Source organism: Nicotiana sylvestris, chromosome 1 (genome assembly GCF_000393655.2).
Source record: "Nicotiana sylvestris chromosome 1, ASM39365v2, whole genome shotgun sequence".
Lineage (NCBI taxonomy): Eukaryota > Viridiplantae > Streptophyta > Magnoliopsida > Solanales > Solanaceae > Nicotiana > Nicotiana sylvestris.
In genome coordinates, this window is record NC_091057.1 from 105,544,748 (window position 1) to 105,564,338 (window position 19,591).

At 38.7% G+C, this 19,591-nt stretch overlaps 1 protein-coding gene across 1 annotated transcript; it reads right to left on the minus strand.

Annotated features, from left to right (window-relative positions):
- Positions 1–3,481: 3,481 nt before the first annotated feature.
- On the minus strand, positions 3,482–6,258 carry LOC138872736 (uncharacterized). Its single transcript, XM_070151153.1, has 6 exons — positions 5,884–6,258; positions 5,135–5,328; positions 4,501–4,741; positions 4,187–4,381; positions 3,948–4,074; positions 3,482–3,831 (listed from the first exon to the last, which is right to left on the minus strand). Exons 1-6 carry the CDS (start codon positions 6,256–6,258, stop codon positions 3,482–3,484), a joined length of 1,482 nt encoding a protein of 493 aa, XP_070007254.1.
- Between the last annotated feature and the right edge of the window lie 13,333 nt (positions 6,259–19,591).

Consider the following 19,591-nt stretch of genomic DNA (forward strand, 5'->3'; position numbering starts at 1 on the left):
GAGGAAGGCTCGGCCGAAGTGGGTGGAACATCAACTTTCTTAGCAACTACCACAGTTGGCTCATCAGACTAGCCTATGGTGGTAGAAGTATGACCTTTCTTTTCAGGTTGTTCGCATCCATCAGTGAGTACCAAGAGAAAGGCTTCTTCGGTCTCACCTTTGTATCATAATCCCTCGGCTCTACCCATGCATCGGTGAGATATTCTATAATAGTGTTGGGAGATGGGTAGGACGAGTCATATTGTCGAGCAATCACTGAGATGTTGGCTGACATCATGGAACCCACATTGATAGGTTACCCAGCCATAATAGAAGCAACCAAAATTGCCTGAGGGATCGGATGATGAGTCTCATTTTGGCTTGGGTCTAGTCTGCTGCACACAAATGTCTGCCACCCATTTGTCTCAAAGCTCAAGGACTTTCGATGGATAGGAAACTCAGTGTTAATCCATGGTAGTGGTGGCCCTGGTGCTGCTAGAATCTCCGCTAACCAAGGTCGGGCTGCATCTCCCATTGCATACTTCTCCAAATATTCCTTCGGCTCAACAACTTTGAAGCCCGAGTTTGTGTTGAGTGTATGTTGGTCAAATCTCACTTTGAGGTTACACACTTTGGTTACTTTTGTCCCCTTTTTGATATGCGCCACATTGGGTTAGAATTCACGGACAAGTTACTCTTTGGCATCCACTACACTCTGAGTGAACCACATCCACCCCTTGCTTTCCCTGAACTATCTCAACACTGATGGGTTGTACCTCTACAAGTGTTTCAATGAAAACTGTCGCTCAAGGGTTAGTGACCTCGTTGTCCACCTTGTACAAAAGCTAGTAAAGGCAGCCAGGCTAACAAAATGGTCCTTCCAAACATCTTTCTTTTTCGATCTTTCAAGACCGGCAACCGTAGAATCTCCCCCTCTGCTATAATCGGGGATATCCTGAGCTGGTGTATTCTGTTCCTCATGGACAGGTGTATCCGATACCTCAGAAGCCTGACTAGCACTTTTCGATCCCTCGAAAGTGCTATGAGATGAGGACAATTCTTCCTTGAGTTGGAATCACCCTTTATACTTTGACTATACGGTCGACTACTCGTGAACAGAGGCTGAGTTGCCCTCTGATGCTTTCCTAGATGGGACATATGAACTCGCCTTGGAGAGGTCTGCACCTCTCCCTCTCGCGATTGTTGTCTTCTTTCTAATTTCCTTTTGTTGGCCAAGAGGTAAGGCTCTCTTGCCTCGTCCCTGAGAAGGTTCATCCCTCCCTTTAGAATTGACGCCTCATCCCCTAGATCGAACCAGTGTCTGTATCAAGCAAAGGCGATTGTTAATAGCAATTCAATGTACAAACATACACAGGAGATATGCAAGTAAGGCATAAACCAGAAGACACAATAAGGGTACTAAGTCAAAGCATGCTTGTAGGGAACAGGGTCTGCGGTCTGCATAATTTTTCTTGCGGCAGACCAAGCTTTGTGGACTGTACATTGTTTATGTGCGGTCGCAAAAGTCAAGTGCGGTCCACACAATTTCACTTGCTCCCGCACCTCTGAGACCCACAAATTCCAACTCTCTGATGATAGAGAATTGGGTGATGTGCGGCTGCAACATGTTTTCTGCAGTCCGCACAATTAGACCTGCGGTTGCACATTAGAGTCAAAATGTATGGACTCTCTGATGACTGTAAATGGGCTATTTTGCAACCGTGATGAGAATTCTACGGTCCACACATTTTAATTCACCGCCACAGAATAAGTTATTCACTAAGATGCCCCAAATTTCACATATTCGGACCACACAAATTCAAGTGCAGGCACAGAATTTAAAAATTACGTACAGATCAGTTATTTTAGTCTAGGTTTTTCAAATTCGTGCATACTTTGACATGGAAACGTCATAGAAACATGAATTGAATTATAATGATAAATGGCCTAAAAATAACTAAACTGCTACAAATTAAACTAAAATGAAAAAATTAACAAGGAATTTGAAGCATACAAGATGAATGAGCATAAAGAGTGAGTGATCAAAGTTGTTGGGAGTGTATACAGATGAAATCACCAAGAAGTTTTAGCAGAGGAATATTTTTTATGCTCAGAGAGTGAAAAAACGTAACAAATACCTTTGTTCCTCTATTTATATGACTTGGTTAGATAAGGGAAAGAAGGACGAGTGCGGCCGCAGATTTCCTATGCGGTCGCAGATTTCCCTTGAGGCCGCACATCGACCTCTTCTCTGACATGCTCAAACTTCAGAGAGTTTATATTTTCCACCTCTCATTTGTGCGGTCCGCAAGATAATTGTGCGTATGCATTGATTTTTTGCTACAACACCCATAATCGTGCGGTCCACACAAATCTACTGCGGTCTGCAATTCTTACAACAATTAGCCCGATTTTTTTCCACAATTCCTGTAAATCATACTCAGTCATGTAGCACACTTCAAATCAAGTTAGAACAAAAGTAACACCTAACTACCAAAGAAAAAGGAAAAGAAACATGGGTTGCCTCCTAAGATGCGTCTGATTTAATGTCACGGCACGACGCAGAATACAATCAATTGAAATGACTGCCACGACGTGGCTATCTCCAAATTTTTACAAGTAGTGCTTCACCCTGTGACCATTGACTCAGAATACTTCATTATTTTTGTTCTTCAAGTCCAATGCACCAAAAGGTGTCACACCCACAATTTCAAAAGGACCATTCCATTTATACTTTAGCTTCCCGAGAAATATCCTCAACCTTGAGTTAAACAACAATACAAGATCCCCCACCTTGAACTCTTTGTTCCAAATTTATTTGTCATGAAGATATTTCACCATTTCTTTGTACAAGGACAAACTTGCATAAGCATGGTACCGTAACTCATCTAATTCATTCAAATGTGCAACCCTCAAGTTACCGGCTACATCCCAATCAAGATTCAACTTCTTTAGAGCCCACATGGCCTTGTGCTCAAGTCCACTGGAAGGTGACAAGCTTTCCCGAATGCCAACCAGTATAGTGACATTCCAATATATGTTTTGTAAGTTGTTCGGTAAGCCCATAATGTATCATCAAGTTTCTTGGACCAATCCGTCCGATTAGCATTTATTATTTTGGATAAAATACTCTTTATCTCCCGGTTGAAGATTTCCAGTTGACCGCTAGCTTGTGGCTGATAAGGAGTCGTGACTTTGTGAGTAGCATCATACTTACTAAGTAAAGTGTGGAAAGCCTTGTTGTGAAAATGTGATCCCTCATCACTTATAATAGCCCGTGGAGTACTAAACCTTATGAAATATTCTTCTACAAAAACGCCACCACACTTCTCACCTTGTTGTTGGGTGGAGCCATGGCCTCAACCCATTTGGACACATAATTTACCGCGACCAAGATGTAGGTTTTTCCACAAGAAATCTCAAAAGGACCTATGAAGTCAATACCCCACACATCAAAAATATCAATCTCCAAAATGATAGTGAGAGGCATTTCGTTTTTTTTTTAGATTCTACCGGCCTGTTGACATTCATCACATCTTTTCACTAACTCATTTGCATCCTTGTAAAGAGTGGGCCAATAGAAACCACAACTAAGCAGTTTGGTTACCTTTCTCGCTCCACCATGATGACCACCATATGGCGACGAATGACAAGCCCCAAGAATTTCACCTTGCTCTTCTTCCGGTACACATCTTCTAATCACCCCATCCATACAAATCCGGAAGAGGTATGGTCCATCCCAATAATAATCTTGACAATCCCGTTTGATATTTTTCCTTTGGTTTGAAGAGAACTCATCCAGAATGATCCCCCTAGCAAGAAAATTTGCTAGATCCACGAACCATGGAACCTCTTTCATTGAAATAGCCAAGAGTTGCTCATTAGGGAAAGAATCACTAATTTCAAGGCCATCATGCGGCCTCCCCTCCTCCAAACGAGACAAGTGGTTGCCACTTGGTTTTCACTACCTTTTCTATCTTGGATGTCAATATCAAACTCTTGCAACAAAAGCACCAATCTCATCAACCGAGCTTTAGAGTCCTTCTTGCTCATAACGAAGCATCGCATGATCTGTGTAGACAATGACTTTTGCACCTATCAAGTACGGGCGGAACTTCTCAATTGCAAACACAATGGCAAGGAGCTATTTCTCCGTTACGGTATAGTTCACTTGGGGACTATTCATGATCTTACTAGCATAGTAGACCGGATGAAAAATCTTGTTGATGCATTGCCCCAAAACAGCCTCAACCGCTATGTCACTTGCACCGTACATGAGTTCAAAAGGGACACTCCAATTTGGAGCGGTGATGAGGTGAGTAGTTGTGAACTTGAACTTTAACAATTCAAAAGCTCTCATGCAATCATCATTGAAGTTAAACTTAGCATCCTTCTCAAGAAGCTTGCACAACGCGTTCACCACCTTAGAGAAATCTTTTATGAAACGCCACTAAAACTCCGCGTGGCCTAAGAACTCCGCACACTCTTCACCGAAGTTGGAGGTGGAAGTTTAGAAATCACCTCAATCTTTGCCTTGTCAATTTCAATTCCATTCTTTGAGATTTTGTGGCCAAGTACAATGTCCTCCTCGACCATGAAATGAAATTTTTCCCAATTTAGCAAATTTGTTTCTTCACATATTGCCAACAATTTATCCAAATTTGCAAAACAATCATCAAAAGTATCTCCAACCACCGAGAAGTCATCCATGAAAACTTCAAGGTAGTCCTCCATCATATCTGTGAAAATAGCCATCATACACCTTTGAAAAGTCATCGGTGCATTGAACAAACCAAATTCCACCCACTTCAAAGGAAAATTACCACATGGACATGTAAAGGTTGTTTTCTCTTGATCTTCCAGAGCAATAAAATTTTTGTTGTAGCCAGAATACACATCAAGAAAGCAATAGAAAGCACGACCGGCCTATCTATCAAGCATTTGCACTAAGAAAGGAAGTGGAAATTGATCCTTCCTTGTGACTTTGTTGAGCTTGCGATAGTCCATACACACTTTCCAATTGGTCACCATTCTTGTAAGAATCAACTTATTCTTTTCATTAGTGACCACCGTCATGCCCCTCTTCTTTGGGACACATTGAACCGGAGAGGTCCACTAACTATTAGAGATGGAATAGACAACCCCGACATCCAACCACTTGATAATCTCCTCTTTGACAATTTTTTGCATAGCCTCATTGAGTCTCATTTGATGTTCAATAGATGGTTTGGCGCCATCCTCCAAGTTGATCTTATGCATGCAAAATGCGGCGCTTATCTCCCGAATATCCGTCAAGGTCCACCCAATAACCTTCTTCCTCTTTTGTTGAACCGACAAAGTGGAATCTACCTGCACGTTAGTCAAACAAGAGGAAAGAATAACTAGTAAAGAAGAACAAGGACCAAGAAATTCATACTGAAGATATGGAGGCAATGGATTCAACTCCAAGGTAGGAGGCTATTCAATAGAAGGCTTTGTAGGAGGAGTTGTCCTATTTTTAAGATCCAAGGACAATTTCCAAGGTGCATAGTTATACGACCCCATTCCTTGCAAAGAGTTCACATATTCCATGAAGCCATTCATCTAGTCATCATCAAAGTTGAGCAAGACGACCTCCAACATATCACCAACATTGATCATAGCACTTGTTTCATCAACAATAAAATTGGTCACCAAGTCCACAAACGAGGACACATCATTACTATTTGGTTGCCGCATGGACTTAGGCACATGGAAAACCACTTTTTCATCACCAACACGAAAGGTAAGTTCTCCGGATTTAACATAACAAAGAGTCTTCCCCGTGGCAAGGAAAGGTCTCCCAAGAATAATCGGCACCTCATAATCAACTTAACAATCTAAAATGACAAAATCTGCCAGAAGAATGAAATTATCAACACGAACCAAGACATCTTCAATCACTCCCAAATGTCTCTTCATAGTATGATCGGCCATTTGTAGTCCCATAGAGATGGGTCTTGGTTTCCCAATTCCCAAAGTCTTGAAAACCGAATAGGGCATCAAATTAATACTTGCCTCATGATCACAAAGAGCTTTAGCAAATTCGACACTTCTAATTGTACAAGGAATTGTGAAAGTACCGGGATCCTCCAACTTAGGAGCCATTAATTGCACAATTGCACTCACTTGATGAGTGACTTTGATGGTGTTAAAGTTCATTGACCACTTCTTTGTCACATGATCCTTCATAAACTTTGCATAGCCAGGTATTTGCTCAAAATCTTCAACTAATGGTACATTGATTGAGAGACTCTTCATCATTTAAATGAACTTTTTTAATTGATTCTCACCATATTGCTTGGCAAGTCTTTGAGAGTATGAAGGTGGAGTCTTAGGCAATGGTGACTTAGCCTTTTGCACTACTGGCGCCGGTATATCAATAATTTGATCCCTAGATGAGTTCACCTCCTCTTAAGCCTCTTTCACACTACTATCAATATCAATTTGAACTTTATCATTTGATTGCACCACATTATTCGAGATCTCTGCTTCTTGTACCACTTGCTCATCATCCACAAGTTGCCTTTGACTTAAGGTGGGGGCATTCCCACCTCTTCCACTTCTTGTAATAACGGCTATGGCATGCCCCATGTTGTTTTTACCCTTTGGGTTTACTGCCGTGTCACTTGGTAGTGACCCTTTAGGACAAAAATTTAGAGTTTGAGAGATTTGCCACATTTGAACTTCTAGGTTGCGGATTGATGTGTTGTATAAGGCAAGTTGGGCATCCGAAACGGTATTCTTTTCCATCATTTACTTGAACATATTCTAAATACGCCCCATCTCATTGTTGGAAGAACTTGGACAATGGGAATGATAAAGAGGTTGCTCGATTGTTGATACATCGGGGACCTTTGAAAACTAGACCCCGATTACCTTGATTATTGTTCCATCCGCTTTGATTGTTACCCCCCAATTTTCTTGATTGTTGTTGTTATGCCAATTTCCTTGATTGTTGCCACCACTCCAATTACCTTGATTGTTAGAATTTCAATTGCCTTGATTGTTTTGAGGCTGCCATTGTTGTTGGTTCGGGCCTTGGAAGTTGTTTCTTTGCCCTTGAAAGTTGTTCACATATTTCACCTCCTCTTCTTATTCATTATAAAAATTATCTTGATCAAAACCACTATCCTCTTGCACATAATTCTCCACTCGATTTTGCACTTATGGACCCTTGGTCCTTCTCTTGTTTAACATCATGTTCACCCCTTCCAAGGAATTGACTTGCTTAGAATTTTGCACTTGATGAAGTTGAGCCTTTGAAAGTTGATTGATGATGGTAGTCAATTCAGCAATGGCTTGCCCATAGTCATGCAACTCTTTGTGAAGTTGGATTATGTTTGGATCACCTTGCAGAACATTTGTCCAAGATTTCCACGCCGATGATGTTTCTGCCATTTCATCCAAAATCTCACACGCCTTCGCATAAGGCGTAGTAACAAATTTCTCACTGGCAAGTTGATTCACTACACATTGGTTGGTTGTGTTAATCCCACGATATAAGGTTTGTTGAATCATGTTTTCCATCATATCATTGTTGGCACATTCCTTGACCATTGTTATATATTGCTCCCATATCTCGTGTAGTGGTTCATTTGGCTCTTTCTTGAATGATAAAATATCATCTTGAAGTGTAGCCATATGCCCGAGAGAGAAGAACTTAGCAATAAATTTCTCCGTCAAATCATCCCAAGTCCGAATGGAATCATTCGGTAATTGTTCCAATTAATCTAAACCTTTCCCCCATAGAGAGAAGGGAAAAAGCCTTAGCCTCAACGCATCTTCGGAGACATTTGTTTGTTTGCTCCTACAACAAGTATCCACAAACCCCTTAAAATGTTTATACGCATTTTGACTTGGAGCACTGGTGAAGAAAACCTGTTGCTCAAGCAAAGTAAGCATCACATTGGTGATTTGAAATTTGCCTGCCCTAATACAGGGAGGGACTATTGCACTAGCATATCCTTCATTGGGTAACACCCGGTGTGGAGCCTCTCTTGGTGGAGGTGGGGGTGGAGCGGGGACATTGTCATGACGCACTCGACCTCTTTTATTGGCTTGAGGTTCAAGAGGAACCTCATCAACTTGCCCATCGTCGAAGTCCACATTCCCCAAAGGCATATTTTCGAGTTCATTTTTTGCTGCCATAATTGTACCAAAAATTGTTTCACACAAGTTAGTAACAATGGAAGGAAAAGAAGATAGACCAAAAACAAACCCAAATATATAGCTAACACCGTTTTAACTCCCTGACAACAGTGCCAAAAATTAATGACGCCCACAACAAACCTTAATAAGAGATATGATACGGTTGTATGTAATAATAATTACCCAACTAAGAGTTGGGGTCGAATTCATTGCGAGTTATGAGGGGTGTTCGGAGTATATATTCAAAGTAAGCAAATGGGTTATCTAAGATTGCACTTCCACAACAAAGTTTTGTTTTCTACTTCTATTGTTACTCTAATAGATATCATAACTTAGGTGTTTGCCTAATGGGATAAAGATGTTAATGCTTGTTATTTTGATTGTGGTGTATTATAGCTCTCAACTCTACATTACCCACTCAATACCTCTTGGTTAGAGAGTGATTTTGCCCAATTTGGCTTTCTCAAGTCCAAATGGGTATCAAACAAAATAGTTGATATGAGCTCAAGTTGGGTTCTTACTATCTCTAGTTTGAACCCTTTAAATAGGCTAATCAATCTCTCAATTAACCCAATTCCTTGTTAGCTAAGTTATCCTAGACTAGGCCCCTCTTTCTCAAGTAGAGAATAAGTCAAATAGGCATGAATCAATATTTGCAACCATTAATTCTAAAATTAAAGCATGAACTAAGCTAAATAGTGAACACTCAATCATAAACAAGCACTTAATAAAATACCCATAAGGTTGCACACTAGGGATGGTCACAATCCTAGTAAAAATCAATCTACTCATAATGGAAACTGTAGAAAATAAAGAAGAAAAGCTAATTAGACTCATAATGGAAGATTAAAATGATGAAACCTAATGTTAAAATACTCAAATAAGCTAAAACTTCCTAAAATAGTAAAGAAACGGCTACAACAGCTTTAGATGTTCAAACATGACCTAAATTTCTGAAACTCGTCTATTTATAGAGGGCCAAAAATTGCGGACAAAAATGCTCCTTGGGAGGTTCTGCGGCCGCAAAATTCCATGTGCGGACCACAGATTTCTTTAGCTGGCAGGAAGGTTAGTTTTGCTACCGCACATTTCTCGACTGCGGCTGCGAGGCAACTTCTGTGGCCGCACAATTCTTGTGTGGTCCGCACTTCACAAAGGCTTCAGGATTTGGACTTCTGTGCATTCTCTAAACTTAAAAATATTTTTCATTGCAAGACCACTTCTGCAACCGCACAATTCATGTGCGGTCCACACAATGCTGAAACTCCTGATGGGCTCTTTGGCTTGGGATGCGACCGTAGATGGAATTTTGCGGACCGCATATCTTTGCTTATGCACCCTTTATTGCTTTTTACTTCGGAACACTTCTTTATAAGTCGGATTTCATCATGGGAGAACAAACTTCCAGCATTCCTACAATTTACACAATTTTATTAGTTACGGGAACACCATTCAATACTTTCGAACTAAAACAAAAGCAAAAAGGTATTAATAAGTAGTAAAAATCCTCACTTATCAGTCCCCACGATGTCAATTGTCGTGCCCCCTTTTTCCCTCGCGGGAGTTCGGGTTTCGACATTTATGGGGGGGAATAACTCGTTTCCCTTTTGGAAATTTGGGTATTTGAAGAGTCGCCATCTAACGGATTATGGTGTATTCGGGCACCTAAAGTGACTAACGCATGTAACTAGTATGAATTACCAGAGATTAGTGTAAGGGCTTGAAATAACCTTGAGGGGAAGGTGTTCGGTACCCTTCGCGGTCCATAACGGTGGGTCCCGACCGAACTTAAACTATGTGAATTAGTCATTTTAACAAATAAACAATTTTAACACATACTCGCAAGTAAGGCATGTTTTGACATTCTAAGTACATGTATGATTCAAGTAATGAAAACAAGGGAAAAGGTTTGAACAATTTGTACATATGTAAAGAAAAGTAAATTCATTTAAACAACGGGAGTTAGGAAAGAAGGGTCCTAGGTTGGTTAGCCTACAGGATCATACCCACACAATGCCCGGTAATCACTCCTCAATGATGGGCTACACCTAACATTAGCGCGTAGTCATCATATCCTTACTACCCAATTCCCTCCCCTTGGTCATAGCCTAAAGCGTTCTAGCAACCTTGAAAGATATCCTATGCGTGCACTACATGTTCCTTCCCCATGGCCTTGGAGGTATTTAGGACCTCTAATTAGGTAGTTCTAGACCATCCTAAGGTACTTAAAGGAGAAAATCTAGGCGTCAACCAAAAACAATTAGGACTGCATTTAAAGAGGGAATAATTAAAGGCTCACATTTTACCTCCACAAATAGAACAAGTGCACGTCTCAAACAACAGTTTTCAGATATTTAAGAGGAATTCTAGAACATGATATCTAGATGAGTAGAGAATATGCAATATTAAGTTGGACCAAAGTGTCAAAGACCTATTCAGCTTGCCCACTGCTTTTAGACATGTTGAATATGAGCGGTCACAGATAACAGAACATAGTTTTACAGTTGTAGGATTTTTAAGCGCCCTATAGGCTTGCCTAGGCGTATAATAGTGATATCCTATGAGCATGGTATCTAATCATTAATCAGGAGTGCAATAAATCAGTAAACAGTTTTAAACGGGTAATTTGGATCTTATAGGCATGCTTTCTAGTAATATTATTTAACGCAGTATAAAGAAACGAGTAGATTAGTTAATTAAACTGATTTAGAATCTACAAACATGAATTAAAGTTAAACTGATTTTAGGTCTAACTAAATTGGTTTTAGATCTTATAGGCATGATTTCTAATTGAAAATAAGGTGAAGCAAGCAGAATTTATCTGACCAAAGCGAAATCCCTATAGGCTTGATTTCTACTAAAACTGATTTTTAATCCTATAAGAATGATTTCTAAGGAGATGAATTTGAATACATGTTGTAATGGAAACTGAACTTCAATTACTTTACACCATATAGGCATGACATCTAATTATATGAAATGGAGCAGGTAGAATTCATTTCAACCAAGAAATCATATAGGTAGATTGTCTAACACAGCACATGTAAATCAAATAAATCCTATAGGCATGTTATCTACCCAACTTTACCCACAATATACAACTACCCTCCCTTTTCACTAGTCATCCCAGTATTTGTTTACAATTAATTATTACAGACCAAGAATTGAATAAATTACATAAATACAAATATATATTGATCTATAGGGAGCCTGAAGTTAGCCCAAAATAGTTTCCCAAGCCTCCAGTAGTCTCAAATGCCCAAAGTTCCATAGCCAATTTTATGTCTAGGTGTGTCAAAGTTCCCTAAGGACCTCAAGGATCCCGGGCAGTGCTCACACCTAGACCTTTCTCAAATAATAATTGATTTATGTGCAGTGTGGAAGTGCCAGCCCTGATATGTTAGAGTTCATAGAGATCTCAAGGGTCTCTAAGCAGTACACATATCAGAGGGGTGGGACTTAATAATCTAGGAGTAAGTGAGCATAATGGTTTGAAAGAGTTTAATAGACAGTATAAAGAAAGTTCTTAGGAGTGAAAAGAATTTCTAAAAAGCAGTACTGATTTAGGGATAAAACAGTTTGAGGAAACTATGAAAAACAATCTGCAATCAGAACACAAGTCATAGAACAAACAGGCTTCAGGAAGTACTTTGGCAAACAGCTTTCACACAAGGAAAAAGGGGTTGGGAATACAGAGAATATTTCTTAATGGAGCACATAAACAATAGGATGCATAGAGTTCTTAAGGGGTTCTGCAAAACTAGTAGGTTAGATAGAATGCAGGTCATACAGCAAAGATCACAGCAGAAATATGTTGAGGACATCTAAACAACACAGCTAGAGTCACTCTAGAGGGATTAAATAACTTAGCAGGAGTGAGGCAGAACAGGCAAGGACTTAAACGGGCATGTCAGGTAAGTATTAACAAGTGAAGGCATGCTAATTATACAAAAGCAGAGTTTAGGCATGCTAGATAAACAGTAGTCAGTCAAACAGGCTTAGTTACATATGTAGACATGTTAAACAAGATAGCAACAAGCAAGTAAAGTGGAAACATGCTAATCACAGATTTGAATAGGCAGTATTTGGCATGCTGGGTAAGCAGTAAACAGAAGTAAGAATGGACTCAGGCCATATGAACTAAGGCAGTAAATAAACACATAGGTTTAGATTCTTAAAATTAATGAGAAACATACCTAGTTAAAGAAAGAAAACACAAGATGTGAGAAAGGTATTGTGATATTTCCAGCCTTGGCTTGCAGCCGGCTAGAATAACAGAGATCACAAGTAGTAGAGAGAGCCATTTTAGAGTGTAAAGGTCATAGTTTCTGAACTATTGTTCGTGTTTTGAAGTGAAAATAGGTAAGGTCAGATATAGTAATCAAGAGTTAAACAAAATAAGGTAAAGGATCAATTATATAGCAATTAGGGAAATTCACAGAATCAGTCACACACGTGAAATTAGTAAAGTCTTCCCCTTAATCAAGGGATAATCACTCAACGGTAAAAGCATGACAGATATTTAAGGAAGGAAATCAAGTAAGATTTGGGTACAGAGTAGGTAATTAGGGGCAAATGAACAGGAGTTCAATTAAGGAAACAATTAGTAAGAATCAGCAAGTAACATCGTTAATTCAAATAAGGCAAGAGAAAACTAATTAAAGAAAGAAGTTCAATCAAACTAGAAAGAGTTCAAATCAAACCAAAAATAAGAACTTCAGAATAGTCAAGGGTTTAATTAAAAGAGAAAATCACGTAAAGAGTCATCTAACATCGCAGACAATTCAAATAAGCAAGAAAGGAATAGTCAGAATTCAACACATAGGTTTTAACGAAGCAAATTGGTAAATCAAGAATCCAAATCAATTACTGATTTAAGGAGAAAAGTATAGGTTTACTATGAATAGGCAAAAAATGAACATAGACACATAGAATCAGTATAAAAGTCAAACCAAGAACATTAATAGAGGCACATTAGGATAAAAAATCAAAAGACATCGAATTAGGCTAAAGAAGGATCACAGAAACCAAAGTATAGGACAAAGTCAGTACACAAGTAACTCAAAAACCAAACAAGTGTTGAAAAATTAGGGTTTTTAGCATAAACGAGTTGGGGTTGGGGTTAAAGCAAACCTTACAAAATCGGTTAAAACACATAAGAAACAGAATATTAAACACTCAAAATTCTGAAACATTTTTGGAAAAGAAATTTTCGGGAAACCCTAGTTTAGAAAAACTGGAAAACCATTCGAAAATCAGAAGGTCTTTGTAAAAATCAGAAGGTTCTTGTAAAACTCATATGAAATAAGTTCGATCTATCTCAGATCTTGCACAGATTTGAGAAGTTCAAAGGACAAATTAGGGTTTCGAGGAGAACAATCACAGAGATGAAGAAGTTGGTTTAGAAATCCATAGATCATAGGAAGATTTACTCGAAATCGAACCGGAACAGCCTAAAACAGGCGGGCAAAGACCAACGGCATAAGCAGTCTAACCCTGGTCCCTTGAGGACCCCAGAGACGATGAAACCATCGTAGGAGAGGCCATTAGAGGCCTGGGGTGGTGAGCAACCACCATGAATGGCCATAGATGAGTGACAGCGAGGGTGGATTAGGGTTAGATTTTGAGAGCATTTTGAGAGAAGAGGGGATCAGATGTCGGCGTGAAAGGAAAGGGAAATAAGAGGTTTTGGGGGGTCATTAGGTTTAATTTCTGAAAGGGGAGATCTGGACCGTTGATCAAAATGATCAACGGCCAGGATTTGGCAAGAGGTGGGTCGGGTGAATGCTGGGTTTGGGCTGGGTAGCTTTTAGGCCCGATTGGGATTGGGGGGTTAAAATTGGGCTAATTAAATAGGTTGGGTCCAAAATGAAAAGGGAATGTTTGTTAAATACGTAATTAATTGCTAAAATAATTTGTAAAAATAGTTAATAAATTATAAAAATGATTTTCATGCATGGAAATATTTTAAAGTAATTACGTAATATTTGAAAAATATAAAAGTCTATTTTTCGATAAAAATAATGTAATAATGCATGCATAGGCTATAAATGCAAAGTAATTACAATTGCATTCTAAAAATACATATGTGGCTATTTGTACAATAATTGAAACTTAATACGAATGCAAATGATAAAATTAAGCCACAAAAATTATTAAAACTATTTTGTGATGCAAAATGATGGGATAAATTAATTAAAAATATTTTAAATGCAGAAATTGTATGAAAAATACTAATTGTTGCCAAGGCATAGTTTTGAAAATATTATAGAAAAAATTGGGTATCAACATCAATAACCACCAGCTACCTCCTTAGGGACATGAGCGTCTTCTTGGGAGGTTGCGGCCTCCATCTCCCCCTCTCGTTCCAGAGCTAGAGGGGGATCGACCTCGTGGTCACCTTCCTCGACTACCGCCTGCTCCCCCTCATTGAGGGTCGAATCGTGGGCAATAAACTCAAGGTCGTCTTCCTCGGGATAATCCCTGAGCCGGTAGAGGGAATTAGAGTTCGATACCCTAGACTTGGAGCGATTTTGCTTGTTTGGACACGGGTGGTCACCCTCTTCTTCTTTACCTCGGCGTCTGGGGAGCTCGAAAACTTCATCATCTTCTTTTTCTCCTCCTTTGCGGTAGCCCCGAGCTGTCCCGAAGTGAAGGGTTCGGCAAGCGAGGATGGATCTTCATCCTCATCCAACGACCTAAGTTCGGTGGTCTTGGGCAAACCTATAGGAAGAAAGAATACTTATCGATGTATAAGCCAAGAGTATGAAGGTACTCATTGGGAGAGAGCCTCACCACGGGAATGAGCCTCCATTTGTCCTTAGAGAGCTTGCGCCAAGCGCGCTCGATGTATGGCATCTATTTGCAGATCCCCTCGATCCACTCCTTGAAGTGGGGGACTGCATTGGGAACTTGGGAAATCGCTGCACAACGACAAACACAAGCAGTTAGCAAAATAGTAAAATGGAATGCCAGATACTCGAGAAGGAAAAGGCTTGCGGGAGGCGTTCCACTTCTCTGGGTGTTGATACCCAATTTTTTCCTCATATATTTTAAATATACATATATACTTTCAAATAGTGCACATGCATTATCATTTGTTTACAAGCATGCACAAGTATTTTTCATAATTTTTCTATAATTTTAAGGGTTTTAAATCAACTTATTTTTTGCATTTTTATTGTATAAATATCTAATAATTATCTTTCATATTATTTTTATGATGATTTAATAATTTAAATTTATAATTTATGTCAACATAGTGTTTAAATATTTTTAGTGCATTTTGCATAATTACATTTGTATTTTTTGGTTGCACATCTTTGCAATAATAGACCATTTTAGTATATAATTACATTACTTATGCAGGAAATGATCTTTTATATTTTTAAAATGTTAAATAACCATTTTAGTGCAAAAGGGATATTTTTGTGTTTATTTATTATTTTTACAAAAATTTTACTAAATAAATTGGGTATTTAAATAACAGCCCATTTTTAGGATTATTTCGGACCAATCCCCAGCCCAATTACCTAAAATATACTAGCCCAACACCCCAACCCAAATCAAACAACCCCTAATCCAATACCCAACCGGTAACCCATTGTATACCTGACCCAAAACCTTTCTTTCAATCTTGGTCGTTGATCTTTCAATATCAATAGCCCCCATTCACCTCTCGCCCCTTTTAATTAAAACCTACCCTAACCCTAACTCCACATTCCCTCCAAGCCACCGACCTCACACTCTCTCCTATCCTCCTCTTCTGAAACCCTAGCATCGTCACCCCTAATCTCTTTCGATTCCAACCAGATATGGAATCAATAGGGGATTTCCTTACCTTATTGATCATCTCTCGCTATTGGCTACTCGTTTATGGCATAACATAATTTCCTGCCTAACATGGTAAGCTGATTTCCCTCATTCTGAGCCAAATCTGGTTCGAATCATCACTCCTTTTTCATCTATATTCATTCTTCGTCTCTTTATGGTATGAATCTCTGAGATTTTGTTCGATTCTTCATTTACCCTAAAATTAAGGCTCAGATCTTTTCAGATCTGCTATAGCCTTTCCTTTTTGTTAAGTACTTCTCTTTAATGTTTCTGTATACCTATCTATGTGCATTTTTGTGATTTTTGTTGATGTTTCTGACTAGTTTTACTTGCCCTCAAATTAAGGCTCAGATCTTTTCAGATCTGTTATGGTTCCTTATTTTGTTAAATATTTCATTAGTACTTTTGTATATTTACCTGTGTGCATTTTATTTGATTTTCTTCTGATTATTTCTGACTAATTTTACTTACCCTAAAAGTTATGGCTTCCGATCTCTGTTTCATTTTCTTTATTGATTATGTCTATCTGTTTGTGACTCTTGTCATTAATTGCTTCACTTACCCTAAACCTAAGAGTCCTTGATTCCCCAGATCTTTTTGATTCCCTAAATTACTGTGACTACATGTTTTACGCGTCTTTGTACTGTTACTTCTGGCTTACCTTAAATAATGTTCTGAGTTTCCTTTCCTTAATTAGTTGATTGATTACTTCCATGTTTATGTGCTCTAGTCTAATGCTATTTAAACTCCTCCCTTTTCCCTTCGGACAAGACTTAGAACTCGAGTATTTCTCACTACTAAAACTATATACTATACTGTTATTCTATTCTGCTTTGATTCCTGGCCGGCTAGAAGCCAAGGCCAAAAATCTTCTATTATTTGCTGATGTTGATGATCATTGCTGCATCACTAAATTTCTTTCTGTTTCATCTGAACTAGTAAGTTATTGAAACTTCCCTAATTTTTCACTTGTTCAATATGCTGTTGTTATTAGACTCATTGCTCTATGTGTTTTAGACATGTTTAAACTCAGTGAATTAATAGATGAAACCTATTTAATTGTGTGTAACTTAAAACTGCTATTTGGTATTAATTATGTTTTGACACTGATTCACCATGTAGACTCATTAATTTGTTGTTAAGTTTGTTGTCATGTTATTTACTTGATCCTGCACTCACCATGTTGTATCCTCTTTGTTAATGTTTATTTATAACTAATGTGCATATTGACTCATAATTGATCTCACATGACTTATCCTAATCTGAATTCCTTGTTGCCTTTGTGAAGCATGTTTAGAAGTTGGTCTTCGTCAGCTTGTTTCAAACTTGTTAGTTTCAAGTATGTTTAGTTTCAAAGTGTTTGTCTCTACTTCTGTGTATGATTCTATCCCTAAGTGTACTTCCAAATCCTGCCTTGCACTCTTCTAAATTCTAATTCTTTGCTGGCTGTAATCCAAAGTAATCTAAGTACTTTTCCTTGACCTTCCTGGTGTGAGCACTGCTCAGGGTCCTTATGAGACCCTTGTGAACTCTGACACACCAGAATGTGGTCCATAGTTTTTCTTTAATTGGTTCTGATATTTATACTCTAGTGTAAGCACTGACCGGGGTTCGTGAAGCACTTGGGAACTCTAACACTAGAGAATTGGGTTTGGTATGCGTATCCTTGAAACAAAGGTGAATCAGTCATTGGGGTCACTATGAACACTGGCTTTTTGGAGTTATTGTGGATTGAAAGGTCCTGGCCTATCAAGATATTTCTGGGCCTGCTGCAAGGCTTCCTATAGTCTATACACTTTATAATTTAGTCGTTTGATTCTGGTCTGTAGTAATTATTTGTAATGACAATTGGGGGTTATAATAAAATTGGGATATGGGCTTATTTGATATTCTGTATAAAATGGGTAGATAACATACCTATAGATTTTTCTGCTATTATATGTTAGATAACATGCCCATGGGTTTTACTTTACGCTCGAAAATTGTATTTTTAAAACTTGTCTAAATATTTGCGTATGCTATCGCATGTTAGATAACCTACCTATAGGGATTTCATTCTAGCTCAAATAAGTTCTGTGAGTATACTGTCTATTCTGCTTCACATGATTAGATACCGTACCTATAGGAAATGCAACTTATAGCATACTCTGAATTGTTCCTTTAGAAATTACGTCTATAGGTTTTTAGTTAATTGTCAACACTCGCTAAGTTAATATGTGTATCTCTAAGAATTAATAAGTAGTTTCAATTACCAAAAGTAGAATTCATGACTATAAGAATAATTATCACTTGTGCCAAATATTAAAACTGGATTCAACATGGTGTCTTGCTAAGTACCACTAGAAAGCATGCTTATAGGAGTAACTAAATCTGAATATTTCTGTTGTCAGCTGTCGAGAAAATCATATAGATAACCTGCCTATAGGTTTAAACGCTTATAATTGAAACCAATAGGCAATTATAGAATCACCTAGAAATTACTTTCATAATTTGTCAGCATGTTTAAAATCCAGAATCGCATAGAACTCATGTCTATGGGATCCAATAGCCTTAACTGTTAAAACGGTCAACATGCTAATCTGTTTGCTTGCATTTGCTGCTTAATGTGTGGAGGCTAAAATGAGCCTTTAACTGTTCTTGTATGAAAGTCCAACTTGTTTTTGTATGTCACCTAGTTTTGCAATTTTGAGCAACCTAAGTTGAGTCTAAAACCATCCAAAATAGAGGTCCCAATGCCTCCAGTACCATAAGTAAGGGACGGGTAGTGCACGCATATGATACGAGTTAGAGTTGATTATATCACTTTAGGTAAATAATTTTAAAATAATAATCGGGTAGCAAGAGATAATAGTATGTGCCTGCTGAATAATATGAGTAACACCCTATCTTGTGGGAGTTACGAAGTATTATTTATGTTGCACGGGGTGATCTTTTAGGCCCCATTCCTATTAAATAATTCCCTCGCTTCTTTATTAGACTAATTCACATAATTGAGTTCAGCCGGGACCCACAGTTATGGACCTCGAAGAGTGCCTAACACCTTCTCTTTGAGGTAATTTTAGACCTTACTCGATCTTTGGTGACGTAGACTAATCAAACAGAGTTATCTGCAAATAAGTGCCCTAACGCACATTAATTTGTTAGGTGGAGACTCTCTCTTTTAAAACCCTTCCTTAAAAGAGTTGTCAACATCGAAACCCGATTTCACAAGAAAAAGGGGCGTGACATCGGGAACGATAGAAATTTGGAGGGATGAGGTCTTCTATTTTCACCCGAACAAACCTCCCCTGCCAGCCTTGATCTTGGTCATCATCGATGCTCAAGAACAAAGCATTGCTTGCTCAGCGGACGAGCTTGATCAATCCCTCTCAGAAGATCGGGGACAATATAGACGAAGCAAATTGTCGAGGGTGAACCGAGGTGCTTTGTTATTGTTCACGAAATGTCGGAAGAGGATTACAATCTTCCAAAAGGATGGGCGAATCTGCCCAAGGAAGACCTCGTACCTTTTGCAGAAGTCGAGAACAACGGGGTCCACCGGGGCGAGCATGAAGAGGTAAGTGTAAACACTTAAGTACTCCTCTACGTGAGTGGTAATGTCATTGATAGG